General features: G+C 41.5%; 1 protein-coding gene across 1 annotated transcript in view; it reads right to left on the bottom strand.

Annotated features, from left to right (window-relative positions):
* The window catches only part of ADGRV1 (adhesion G protein-coupled receptor V1), a 724,059-nt gene that overhangs the window by 566,159 nt on the left and 143,706 nt on the right, over positions 1–14,194 (bottom strand). Inside the window, exon 24 of the mRNA XM_075542665.1 lies at positions 5,239–5,415. Coding sequence (XP_075398780.1) covers positions 5,239–5,415 — 177 coding nt within the window. The remainder of the gene's footprint in view (positions 1–5,238; positions 5,416–14,194) is intronic.

Here is a 14,194-nt window from a genome sequence, read left to right as displayed (position 1 = left end):
CTGAAAGACAGAACTTGCACAGGATACCAATTTCCATTCCAACCCCTAATACAGTTGCTTACCTTTAGATACCACCAGAAAGGCTTGCAAAAATTAAAAAACTAATAAAAAAGAAAAAAAAATTGCAAAAAGAAGACTTACCCCCCAAAAGAAAACTGTCAGTTATTACTAATTCATATTAGCAAAAGCCCAGAAAACACGTATAAGAATGGTTTCTGAAGTATCCAAAACTTTGAAAGAGAAACAAGTTTGGATGAAACTACATCGCTATTATCCTAATTACAGCCACACTAGCAGTGCATGGTATTTTCAATCACCTCATACACATATTATGAACTTTAATAACAATGACTACAGAAGGATGGATATATCTGACATTAGGATGCTCCCGAAGAATATTGATGGTTTCGTGGCCTTCCAGGGGAACCAGCGAATCTATCTTGGGAGAAGTACAACCAGAATGCTCCTTACAGGCAAGGAGAGTGAGATTTCCCCCATGTAATTTGGCTGCAGCAATGGGTTCAAATGCGGGAACGACGGTGAGGATGGCGAAAGCCCAGATAGTGTTTTGCTTTGTATTGTTTTGTTTAGTGTCAGATCCAACTAGAAGACACCTACCAACAAAAAAATAACAAGAGTGTGTAGTAGTAGTTTGTGTGTAATCCCCTGATAACTGGGCTTTTACTCCCACGAAGAGTTAGTCTTGTCTTACAGGGCCTCTTTAATTGGCACTGACTCGATGGCAGTGAGTTGCTTTTGTTTTTATAACTAATGATGCAGAGCATGTTTTCAGAAATGTATTGCCTTCTCTTGCTACTCAAAGTAAACTCACTGCCACCAAGTCTATTCTGGTTCAATGGAACGTTCCTTCAAGCACTCAATTATTATGACCATTAATGTCTAAAGTGCTAATCCTACTTTCCATTTCCCTCAAATTCCTCTTGGTACTATATGGCTCTCAAGCCATTTGAGAGACATCTTGTTTGTTCATTTTTCAATTTTTTTCCCCATAAAGTTGCTCAAAATGTTTACTTTTAGTCTTTAGTGTGTGCAGATTACTGCAAAATGTTCTCTCTTATACTGCTACTGGTAACTGTGTCTTCTCTTTTTATCTAGATCAGTATAGCTTGAGGTTAAGCAATTTTTATTCACCTATTTGAAGAAATGACTTTTGGTTTCATTGATTTGCCCACCCCCCTGCCAATGTTTCTATTTTATTGATTTTGTTGCTTTCCTCCCTTCCACTTTTTAAATTTACTTTTCATTTTCCAGATTATTAATATGGAAACATAATTATTCTTAGGACTTTATGATGCAAGAATTCAAAATTACACATTTCTTTCCGAGCAGTGGTTTAGCTGCATGCAGTTTATATGTTTCATTTTAATTCAGCCTAAAATAATTTCCTTGGGAATGTATTAACCTATAGTTCATTTGGAATTTACAAGTGTGATGTTTAATTTTAAAGTATTTGGGAATTTTTCCTGATAACTTTCATGCATTATGTTTTAACTTAATGCCATACATATTCTGTATGGTTTCAATCTCTTAAATTTTTGAAACTTGTTCAATGACCCAGAAAATTCTATTTTTCAGATACACTTAAAAGAGTATGTGCTTTTCTTTAAAGTTGAGTAAAGTGTTAGATGACATTAGTTGATGAATTTGCTCGATTTTATTTCATTAAATACACCATTAAATTTTTGTCTGTTTATTCAATGAATTATGAAGACCAACAACTATATAATCTATTCTGTCAGAGTTTTGCCTCAAATATTTTGAAGCTTAGTAATTATAGCATATACACTTGCATTAAAATTTATATTTACTATTAAATCTTTTTCATTATGAAATGTGCCTCCTTACTCATGGTAATATTCGTTGTTTGAAGTAAATTTAGTATAATATAAAAGTAACTCTGGATGATTGTTAGTTACGGTTTTCACATTTTATATTTTTAACCAATCTATGTCTTAGTATTGAAAGAGGGTTATAATAATCACCTTTTACTTGAATCTTGCTTTTGCAGCTAACCTGATAATATCTGTCTTTTACTTGGGATTGTTTGAACCATTTATATTAATGAATGAGAATGAATGAGACTGGATTAAAGCTGTCATCTTGTTACCATCTAGTCTTAATTCTTTTTTGCTTTTCTTATATATCTTCTTTTGAGTTTTACTTTTTTAGCATTCTATTTTATGTCCACTATTGTGTGCGTGTGTGAGTGTGTGTGTGTGTGTGTGTGTGTGTTTGTGTGCCTGAGATAGGTAAGGTTTATTGTGCCAACCTGGCCAATAAACACATGTGGGATTAATTGAAGGGTGGAGAGATAAATAGGTCTGTGAGCTTTGCCTTTCTAGTTCTCTGGTCTCTTGCTCTCTGATGATTGGAACAGGGTGCAGCTGCTTTAAGCAGTTCCCTGCTTCAGCTGGCAAGGCTTACTTCCTGCAAGACATCTCTGAAGAGAAGCCATGTGGACCTACCCCTGATGCAGCCCTGGGTGCTAGAGCAGCCACATGGAGAGACCTGCCAGTGCTGAGGTGCTTACACACTCACTGATTCGACTTTCCTCCAGCAGGTGGTGTCATTGCATGTGTTTTGTCAAACTGAGGAAGTCTTTGTAAATCTGTCAGACTTATGGACTAATGGGTTTGGACAGCACTGGGTTGGAATGCTTTCTTAATGTACACTTACCATTTATATAAAACTCTCTATTACATACATACGAGTTTCTATGGATTTGTTTCTCTAGTCTACACAGACTAACACAGTGGCTTTTTTAATTTACTTTGTGGCTGTTCTTAGATTTATGAACTGCATCTTTAACTTACCATGATCTACTTATTAATATGAGCAATGTTGTCATTCTCACCTTCTTTTGTGCCAGTATTTACATTTCTCTTCTACATATGTTATAAACCTACTTATAGACTCACTCTTTGATTTTACTCATTTTTTAAAAGGTGAATTATTTTGTAAAGATGTTTTAATTATGAAAGAAAACATTAATTTGCATAAATAGAAATCAAAGAATGGGGCAGGGTAAACTATTTGAGGTTTGATTAGTAGTTTAAACTATTAAATACAAAATTAGTGACCAGAAATGTAATTCCCATTTAATCTACAATATTTTTAAAATCATACAACTCTTATCAAAATCCATATATACATCCATTGTGTCAAGCACATTTGTACATTTGTTGCCATCACCATTCACAAAACATTTGCTTTCTACTTGAGCCCTTGGTATCAACTCCTCATATTTTCCACTCCCTCCCTACTCCCCCTTCCTCCCAAACTCTTGATAATTTATAAATTATTATTATTTTGTCCTGTCTTACACTGTCTGATGTCTCCCTTCACCCAGCTAGTCTACAATTTTAAAAATAATTAAAAATTAAGATTAAAATAAATAATAAAATAAATCCTGGCTAGAGCATTCATAGTGATTTGCCTTATCAAAATTAAATTAATTATTTTCTTTTCCTAAATGCATATGGATCTACTTTATAAAACACTTCTTGTGATAAGAGTTGTATGGGTCCCTAATAAAATGTAAAAAAAGAAAAGAGGAGAAAAAAATGATTAGGGCAGGGACTGTACAGATGTGCTTTATACAATTGATGTATGTATATGTATGAACTGTGATAATAATTGTATGAGCCCCTAATAAATTGTTAAAATTAAAAAAAAATTTTTTTAAAGATTAAAAAAAAGAAAATGATTAGGGCAAAGAATGTACAGATGTGTTTTATACAATTGATGTATGTATATGTATGGATTGTGATAAGAGTTGTATGAGCCCCTAATAAAATAAAATACAAAAAAAAAGTAAAAGAAAAAAAACACTTCTTGCCAGTAATATTGAATTCCTACTTAGTGAGTAGCACAGGAAACATTTGGGGATCGATTCTATTTGATCAAGTGGGAACATTACAAAATTACTATCACTTCTGGGAAAAAGCCCTTTAATTTGAATAATTTTCGCTTTGAAAAACACAAATGATCCTAATTTTCCAAATTTAACAAAAACGAGTAAAGTGTTTGTCACAGGCCTATCTTCTACAGACAGCGACTAGAACAAAAGAAACTGCTTCACTTCCTCCTCCAGTGCAGCAATTCAGTCACTGTCTCGTGTGTACCTCTAAATCTGAAGGGTATTCTAAATCTTACCTCAAATGTATCTTTCTTTATGCAATTACTTCCTCAATTCCTATTGAAAACACAATTTTTAAAAGATTACACCTGGAAATCTTATGTAATTGTACTATGGATTCCCAATAACATAAAATAAATTCATCTTTAACACAAAAAGTTATGCTGATAAAAACACTCCAACATAATAGAATGAAAAAAAATATGGGGGGAAATCCTGTATAGAGGTTTCAACACAAGTCTATTGAGCGGAAGTAGCATTTCTTTCTGGAAACGCTACACAAAAATGACGACTGCTCATGGAAAGTTTCTGATGAAGCTGTAAGAAGGACATAATCTTGGTCCACACGCTACCAAAGACCTTCAAGTACTATGAATGCCAAGAGACCACCGTAAGGATTATGGTGCGCCTGGCTTGTTGTTTTCCATTGCTTCCTATGCCAGCAAAAGCTGGGCAAGGAATAAGGAAGGCCAAAGAAGCAAGGATGGTTTTGAATTACGGTGATGTTGAAGAAAATTGAACATATCACAGACTAATAAAAGAACAAACACATCCATCTTGGCGTCAAGTCCCATCAGAATGCGCCTTCGAAGCGCATACTTTGGACAAGTTATCAGGGGGACTAGTTCCTGGAGAAGGGTCAGTTGAAAGAGGAGCACCCAATGACGGGATTGGCAGCGGCTGCAACAACGGACTGAAGCATCATCATGAGCGTGAGGCTGTGTGGCGGGACCCAGGTGTGTTTTGTTCTGATGTACAAAGGTTCTCTGCGAGTGGGAAAGGACTTGTTGGCAATGAGCAACATCAACAACTAGCAACATGGACAATTAGCAATGTGGACAACTAGCAACATGGACAAGTCCAACAGTAAATGGGCTTTCTCTTATGCGACTGAGACAGGATTAGTATAGGGTGTGTCTTTTGTATAAATAAGTACAAAATATTATAATGACACATAATCTCCTTTCTCTCTTAAATACTTAAAGTGCTTAATTGGCAAGAGGCTGCAAAGAAATTACAGAGCAAATGCATCAGAAAAAGCTCTCAGGAGGCTTAAAAAAAGAAGAAGGTAGATTTACCTCTGATCTCTGCCAAGGAAGGAAGGTGATAGTACCACTAGCATTCTCAAAATCGTCCACGAGGTAATTAACACCCTCCGACTCTATCTGTGAGATGACGTAAGAAACTTGCACCTCGCCCAGGGCTCCTCGCGTTCGCTCCACCACACACGAGACGGTGGCGCCCTCCTCTGCGATCTGCAATGGAGAAAAGTCGCTCGTCAGCCATACCAATTCAGAGCAGTGGGTAACGTGACAGCGCTCTCATGCAATCTTTTCACCCTGACCTTCCCTTTAGAACTTTTTAACCTTCAAAACTAAAAGACGAAGGAGGTGACTCGATTCCCCCCACACCAGATACAGTTTTGTACCATTAGGAAGCATTCAATTATTCACTTTCCCTCTCTGCTTAAAACAGGTGGGAATGAAGGAAACCAATGAGAGCCAGTTAACTATGCATATTATTCATCAACAGTTCTCTAAGCTTACTTCATTAGCATTTCCTGCGGTGGGTGCTAAGGTACAGACAATGACAGCACAGTGCTTTCTCTGTGTATGCATAGAGTATCCGGACATGTAATGACTTTGATGGGTCCAGAGAGATGAAATGGGGTTGGAGGCTAAGGGTGTAGGATAGAACATGCCGTTAAAGAAAACACCTTAGACCTGAATGTAAGCAACCAAAGCCAACTCCACCGACTGTCATGGAGTGCATTCTGACTCGGAGTGATCCCGCATGACAGAGCAGGGCTGCTCCCTCGAGTTCCTGAGACAGCACATGGTGGGAAACTGAGGATAATTCTCCATGCTCCTGATAGAGTCGAGCAGACCAAGACCCTAATGGAAGAAGGCCTTCACTTTGTGAGTTAGAGATAAATCCCAATCACATTCCCCTGATTAAAAATCATCAGCACAAACTCCTCCCATTATAGTGCTACCTTTAAGATGATTCTTACAAGCACATGGCTGCTTACTATACACCCAGGGACTACCTGCTTTTAAAAGCAATCAGGCCCCATTGTCTGCCCCTCTGAACGCCCAGTCCTTCTGATACTGATCATAGATTGTTCTCCTTGACAAGGGCTCAGGGACATCCAAGGTTAAGCTGCCATCCGGACTCTTGCACCTGCCCCTCCAATCAAGTATGTGCCTCTAGCACCTGCAAACATGTTACACACATGTGCCTACGAGCCCAAGACTACCTAGGCCTGTTGGAGAACACATTAGCTCTCTCTCTTGTTCCTGGCTTCAAGGATGAGGTGAACACTCTAAACTCTTGGTCTTTATTTTCTTTCAATTGCACAGTCACTCCACAGGGCCCTCGAGGTTGTACAGGCTGGCCCCTGGGGCAAATCTTTATGGGGTGACTTCAAACTGCTGATAGTGCAATTTTCCGCCCAGCTAATAGTTCCTGTGACATTGGAGCCCCTGAACTAAGAAACAACATACTGTGAAATCATTGGTGAAATCACGGTGGGGGTGAAAAAGCATGCCAAAGGAGCTATAGGATAACTTTGGGGTTGCTAACCATAAGTTGGGAAGTTGCAGACCCACCAGGCAATCAGACGGGTAAAAACGAGTCTGTCTGCTCCTGTAAAGATTTACAACCTTGAAAACCCTACATAGGGTAATGATGAGTCAGAAAGACCCCTTATATTAGTGGTTACACATTGGGCTGCTAACTACATGGTGGGCAGTTCCAACCCACCAGTCATTCCTTGGGAGAAAACCTTTCTATTCACATTAACAGTCTTAGAAACCTACAGGATAGTTCTACCCTGTCCTTTAGGACCACGGTGAGTCAAACTTGACTCCATGACAGTGAGATGAGTTGGAAGCCACTCCATGGCCCTGATGTGAGTCAGAACCCATTGGCAGTGAGTTTGTACAATGGGCCAGGAGGGAGACATATCTAAAGGGGAACAATATCCCACTCAAGAAGAGCATTTATCCCATTCCATATGAGAGTGTCTGTTTTTTTTTGAAGAGGTAGCAGTTTATTGAAATATAAACATTCGAGAACATGTAAGATAGAAAATACCCATGACATATACAGACACTTGCTGCCAGAAGACATCTGAGGTATTTATCCACTGCCTAGGCTACCCATGTGCTATCACATTTTTCTGGTTAGAATACATATTGGGGGGGGGGGTCGGGGGCACTCACACATCTGCCTGCCACATGGGCTTCAGGACAGCACCTCAGGCAAAGCCCCTCCTGGGTCAGGATGGCATCACTTCTGGGGCACCGGCTGGTTGGCTGGCACGCTGTTATTGTCCTGGAGGGCAGCGAGGGCTCGCCCAGAGGGGAGGTTGGCTAAGCTTCTGGGGGGGAGGGGGGATCGCAATGACCAGACAGACAGTACTGTCAATGTGTCCTCTGGATGGGAAGAGTCCATCCTTCGTGACCAAACCCCAGAGAAAGCTGCACCGGCCAAATGTCTGAGGCACCTTCAAGCGGATCCCTCCCCGATCCCCGGCGGCGGACCCCAAGTGCCTTTCCTTGACCAGTCCCTGTGCTTGCCGGCAGGCAGTGCCTATGCACCGCAGGTGTGGAGGAGTGAGAACACGCGGGCAGCGGAGGCACTGCCTAACAAGCTGAGGTAGCTGTTTGTGCTCCAGCTTCCAGTTTCCCAGCCTCACTGTCCGCAGGGCTGCAATCAATCACCACAGCCTATACCACTGCAGGGGTTGGGGGGGGAGGCACCCCATAGCATGCGCCCGGCCGAGATGACAGGGAGGTGAGCCTGTGCAGGAGATGACCAGCTCTTCCACCACAGAAGAGCAAGCTGCTCCCACCAGGAGAGGCTGCCCCGGGGTGGGGCGGGGCACCTGGCGCAGGTGAGCAGGGCAGGGGTCCAGGCCAAATCCTGTTCTGGCAGGAAGCAGGTCCAGGACTGTCTTCATCAACTGGGCCTCTTGCCACCCCACTGCCTCCCACCTCTAGATCCCTGAGTCGATGCTCCTGCCTGCTTCCCCACCTCCGAGTTGGGGGTCTCAGGGACGGGCCAGGTGCTGGGTGTGTATTATTTATCTAAGTATATCATAATAATGCTTAAAATTATCTGAAGCAAGAATTTAGAATATCTTTTAGGATAAAATATATCATTAAAATTCTTAGTCCCACATTCAATATTAACAAATATAATGCATAGAAAAAGCACTAAAACTATTAAGAGCCAAAGATACAAATTTTAGTATTTAGTATATAAGTCTCTATTTTTCACATGAATCATAGACCTTTTAGGGCCAGTGCTGTTGCTGTTAGCTACCATCAAGTAGCTTGTAAACCATGCCAAGCCCATGACAACAGAACAAAACACCGCACGGTCCTGCACCAGCCTCACTATAGTGCTTATGACCGAGCCCACTGTAGCAGCCTCGGTGTGAATTCATCTCACGGAGGGCCTTCCTCTCTTTCCCAGCCCCTCCACTCGTGAGAAGGCATGATGTCGTCTCCAGGAACTGGTCTCTCCTGACAATATGTCCAAAGTAGTCTTGCCATCCTTATCTCCCAAGGACCCTTCTGGCCATACTTCTTCCACGGCAGCTTTGTTTGTCCTGTCAGCCGTCCATGGAACTTTCAATGTTCTTCTCCAGCACCACAGTTTAAATGCACGGATTCTTCTATGGTCTTCCAACTTTCACATGCGTGTGAGGCAAGGAAAAATGTGTTGATTCAGGTTCGCCTTAATGTTCAAGGTAACATCTTTGTTTTTCAATACTCTTACGTGGTCCTGTGCAGCTGATTTATTCAATGCAACATGTCTTATTTGGGTTTTTTAAAAACTTTGTATTTCTTTCTTTCTTTTTTTTTTTTTTTTGCAATGTGTCTTTGATCCCGACTGCTTCTTCCATGAACATACTTCCTTCAATACCATTGGTTCTTACTCATATGCTTCCTCTTGAAGTGGTTGAATGTCTGTTAGTTCTTTTGGATCCAGTGATCCCAGGTATTTTTTTCCATCTTCTTTTGATGCTTCAATATTTTACCCTTAGTGCCAGTATTAGGACTACATAAAATAGATCAAATAGTCTTCAAACAGCCAAGTTTCAAAGCATTTATTAATGAACATAGAGCACTGAAAATTACTGTAAATCCTGAGTTCCACTTTGTTCTATTAAATTGGCATTCCATGATGCACACCTTCCCGACATGATCGCTGAAGAAAATTTGTGCATAACCAAATGTGTTGAAGAAAGCTGATGGTGCTTGGCTATCAAAAGATAAAGCATTTGGGGTCTTAAAGGCTTGCATGCAAACAAGCAGCTATCTAGCTCAGAAGCATCAAAGCCCACATGGAAGAAGCACACCAGCCTGTGTGACTACGAGGTGTAGAAGGGACCAGGTATCAGACATCAAAGAACAAAAAATCATATCAGTGGGTGCCCACCTTCCCGATATGATCACTGAAGACAAATGGGTGCATAAGCAAATGTAGTGAAGAAAACTGATGGTGCCCAGCTATGAAAAGATATAGTGTCTGGGATCTTAAAGGCTTGAAGGTAAACAAGTGGCCATCTAGCTCAGAAGCAACAAAGCCAACATAGAAAAAGCACACCAGCCTATGAGGTGTCAAAGGGATCAGGTGTTAGGCATCAAAGAACAAAAAATCTTATCATTGTAAATGAGGGGGAGTGCAGAGTGGAGACCCAAAGCCCACCTGTAGGCAACTGGACACCCCCTTACAGAAGGGTCATAGGGAGAAGATGTGCCAGTCAGGTTGCAGGGTGGCAACGATGCAACATACAACTTTCCTCTAGTTCTTAAATGCTTCCTCCCCCTACTATCATGATCCCATTTCTACCTTACAAATCTGGCTAGACCAGAGGATATACACTGGTACAGACAGCAACTGGAACCACAGGGAATCCAGGACTGATGGTCCCTTCAGGGCCAGCAGTGAGAGTGGCGATACCTGGAGGGTGGAGGGAAGGTGGGGTAGAAAGGGGAAACTGATTACAAGGATCTACATATAACCTCCTCCCTGGGGGATGGACAACAGAAAAGTGGGTGAAAGGAGATGTCCAACGTATAAGATAAGAGAAAATAATAATAATTTTTAAATTATCAAGGGTTCATGAGGGAAGGGAGAGTGGGGATGGAGGGGGAGTGGGGAAGGAGGTGGGGAAAATGAGCTGATATTAAGGGCTCAAGTCAAAAGCAAATGTTTTGAGAATGATGATGGCAACAAATGTACAAATGTGCTTGACACGTTGATGAATGTATGGATTGTGATAAGACTTGTATGGGCCCCCAATAAAATGATTTAAAAATATATTAATAAAAAAATCCTCTGAGTTCCATAGAGCAGCAGTACTCTTATCCAGATGTGTAGCAGCAACTCTGGGGTCTTAATTAAACAGAATTTATCATCCCTGGGGCAGTTGTAGCTACTTCATTTGCCTTATTGCCCACAGTATTAGATGTCCAAAGTGGCTAGGTTCCGTGGAACCTTTACCGTACTCAGTTCCACCATCGGCCTTACTTCCAGAATCCAAACTTTTAATATAGTGGATTCTGAAGCATAAATGCAGTAATGTAAATTTCTGGCAAAGATCCATTGAGAATATCGGAAGTAGGGGGTCAGTCTCACTTCAACCTCTTCTTTCGTGAGTGTGTATGAACCCTCTTGTTTGATGAGCAATTGTGTGCGGCACAGACTCATCTATCAACCAAGGGATGGCTGCACACACTGCACTCAGGAAAAATCCCACAAATCCCACAAGAAATTGTCCCTGAGCTGGTTCCTTGGCTGAATCCTTCCAGACCATTCCCTTGCTCTATCAGGTCAGGGTTAATGATTTATATGGCCATGTGGGGACTATTACACCTTCTTCACGTGAGTCCTTTTGAGGCTGTATAATGTAGGTTCCTAGTTGGATATATTGGGCCTTATTTAATTCTTCACTTGATACAGTGACAGAGGTACCAAGAAGGTAAACCCATTAACTTGAGTAAGTATCAGCTCTTTTTTGTTGTTGTTAGGTGGCAAGATATTTTGTCAAATAAGGCCTCAAGTGACAAAGACCAGCTCTATAAGGTTTCCTAAGCTGTGGTTTGCATGGGCTTGGCACTCCTGGTCTATCTCCCAGGGAGCTGATGGGTGAGTTTGAACCATCAGCATCTTTGTTAGATGCTGAGCCCATAACCACTGCACCAGCAAGGCTCCCAGTTTCCATTCTAGTAAGAAGGGACTGTGATGACTTCTGAGGTTGGAAGTGTTCAATAAGACAACCTGCCAGTAGAAGAACAAACAAACTTTGGTACATACACACGATGAAATCCCATGCATTGTTAGAAAAATGTTGACTCCACTAAGCAGCTCATCATAAGAATTAACTTGGAGAACACTATGCTGAGTGAAATCAGTGAAGCACAAGATCACTGTTGTAAAGAAGGGGGTGGAAAGAAGACTTTCAAACCCAAGGGAACAGACTTTGGAAGTTACCTAAGCGGGTAGGGCAGGGAGGGAAGATGAAGCAATAGGCTACAGAGTTGACAGATATTAACCTGTATGAAGGGGAAGATAGGAAGCCCCAAGGGAAAACAGAAAAATCAAAGGAGGACAGGTAAGGTAAACTATTGGGATTGGTTGATAACTACTTTTACTGTTGAATATAAAATGTATTATTTGAAATCTAAAACCCCCACCTAATTCACAATTTTTAATTTTTTTTAAAAAAAATCAATATGTCATCAAATAGTTCTTTAGATAGTGTCTAGCTTAGATCTACACTGCTTGCTGGCCGGACATTCAGCAGTCAGTGTAGTGAACCAGTCTTCCTGGTATGGTGCTCATGGTACAGGGCGAACACAAAGGCTCTATCCTTGTCATTACTCATATCTTAGTTCTGTGAAACAAGAGCACTGTGGAGGTAAAGGACAGAGGACAGAGAACGGCGGACATCCAAAGAGTGAGATCCTGACTTGCTGGTTGCTGATAGCCTGGAAGGGAAATCCCAGCAGCTTACTCATATGCCTCGTGGGCAAACTCCCTTGTCCCTTGGAAGAAGCAGCAGCAGAATTCTCCTTAGAAGTAAGGGTGATGAGACTTCATCTTACATACTTGGGCATGTTGTGGAGAGAGACCAATCACTGGAGAAGGACATCAGAGAGGGGCATCAAAAAACAGGAAGGCCCACTACGGGATGGACTTACACAGTGGCTGCTCAATGTGCTCAACAAGATGCTCAAGCACAGGAACAATTGTGAGGGTGGCACAGAGCTGGGTGGTGCTCCGTTCTCTTGTGCGCAAGGTTGCTATGGGTTGGAACTGAATCACTGGCACCTAACAACAAAAACAACTTCTCACAGATTGTGGTGGAAATCAAGTAGTGACTTACATGGTGCCTACCAATATAATAAGTATTCAAAAAGCAAAATATTGAATACAGCTAGGTATATGGTTTTCACCTTCAATTATGAATACATATGCACAGTAATAAAAACATTCACATCAATATTTCCTAACTTTACAAAGAAGGTACATGGGTGGGGGGGCTTAAAAAAGTTAATAGGAAAAAAATTAATTATCTATTACTTCTATTCTCCTTGAATTTTTAAAAACACTTCATATGCTTACATACTGAAAAAGCAAAGTGATGTCCATGCATTTAAAATCCACATCACGACAGAATGGATTTACTGCATTTTCCACCCAAATTTGTAAGCAGATGATTATCCTGAGCGCATTAAATGGATAAGTCATCAATCTCAACATGTGAAAGTCCAACCCTTTCCTTTTAGTTGGGAGACATCAATTTAATTCAAAGACACACTCAGGAAGGTGCAGTGGTTCCTGACAGACTTGCATTTCTACTACATCGATGAGCAATGTGGTGGTGGAGTGACTTGTCATGGCTCTTCTACCCATGTCTCTGTAACTCCCACAGTACGACTGGGTGGCGCCATGCAAACAGGGGTGTGTAGCACTAATGGATGGGATTAGTTCGTTTTAGGTGCCACTCCCTTGGCTATAAGAATAAGTCATCTTTGAAGCAAGAGCAGAGAGAGAATGCTTAGGATCCTCTGAAGAGCATATTCAAGCGTTGTCTGAAATGGCAGCGGCTGAGACCAGAGGCATCAGAGACTGTGGCATGGAGATCGTGGGACAGAGCAAGGGAACCAAGCTGACACCAGTCTCAGGCAGGAAACCGTAAGACAGAACACAAGAGCTGTGCCAAGACTATGGGACTGTGAGGCCGAGTAATAGGCAAAGACCAGTCAATGGCTGAGAGGCTAAAGATGAGAGAGAGAGAGAGAGAGAGAGAGAGAGAGAGAGAGAGAGAGAGAGAGAGAGAGAGAGAGAGAGAGAGAGAGAGAGAGAGACAGAGAGAGACAGAGAGAGACAGAGAGAGACAGAGAGAGAGAGACTTGGCTGCCAGCTAAGGAGAGGTGTTGCTGTGGAACAATGACGGAATCTTTTTTGTTTACTGATCCCGAACTGCAACAACTTATTAACTCCCCTAATAAATGCCCACAATCAGGAATATTTTCTGTGAGCTCCGGATAACCATTGCAAACATCAATGAAGCCAGCATACGAGTAAAACGACGTAGGGGAGCAGCTGGCATCAAAACAGAGCAAAGAAGGATAGACAGGGGATGCGCGTCTGGCTTTAGCCTCGTGGCAACAGTGAGCCAGCAGAGGTCAGACAGAGCAGCCTCCTGGAGCTTCTGCAAAGATCAACAGCCACTGAAAGGCCTTGAGAGAGGAAAGTTCTCCATGGAGAACTCACATGGAGAAACGTTCTCTAATCACACTTTTATTTAGTACAATTTTTATCAAAATCGACAGCCTCACAAGCTCCAGTACTATAAGACCAGCAAAAGAGTGGATGGTGCCCAGATATATTACTGGACATTTTGAGCAAGTATCCCAAAGGTATCCTGACAAAAAGGAGTGGAATCATGGAACCAAACTCAAGTGGAAAACAAATGTCCTAGTTCCACTGAGACTTCTGGAACCTCAA

The sequence above is a fragment of the Tenrec ecaudatus genome, chromosome 2 (assembly GCF_050624435.1).
Source record: "Tenrec ecaudatus isolate mTenEca1 chromosome 2, mTenEca1.hap1, whole genome shotgun sequence".
In the NCBI taxonomy this organism is placed as follows: Eukaryota; Metazoa; Chordata; class Mammalia; order Afrosoricida; family Tenrecidae; genus Tenrec; species Tenrec ecaudatus.
The sequence above is the reverse complement of the archived record's forward strand: the minus strand, read 5'-3'. Positions and strand labels throughout refer to the sequence as shown.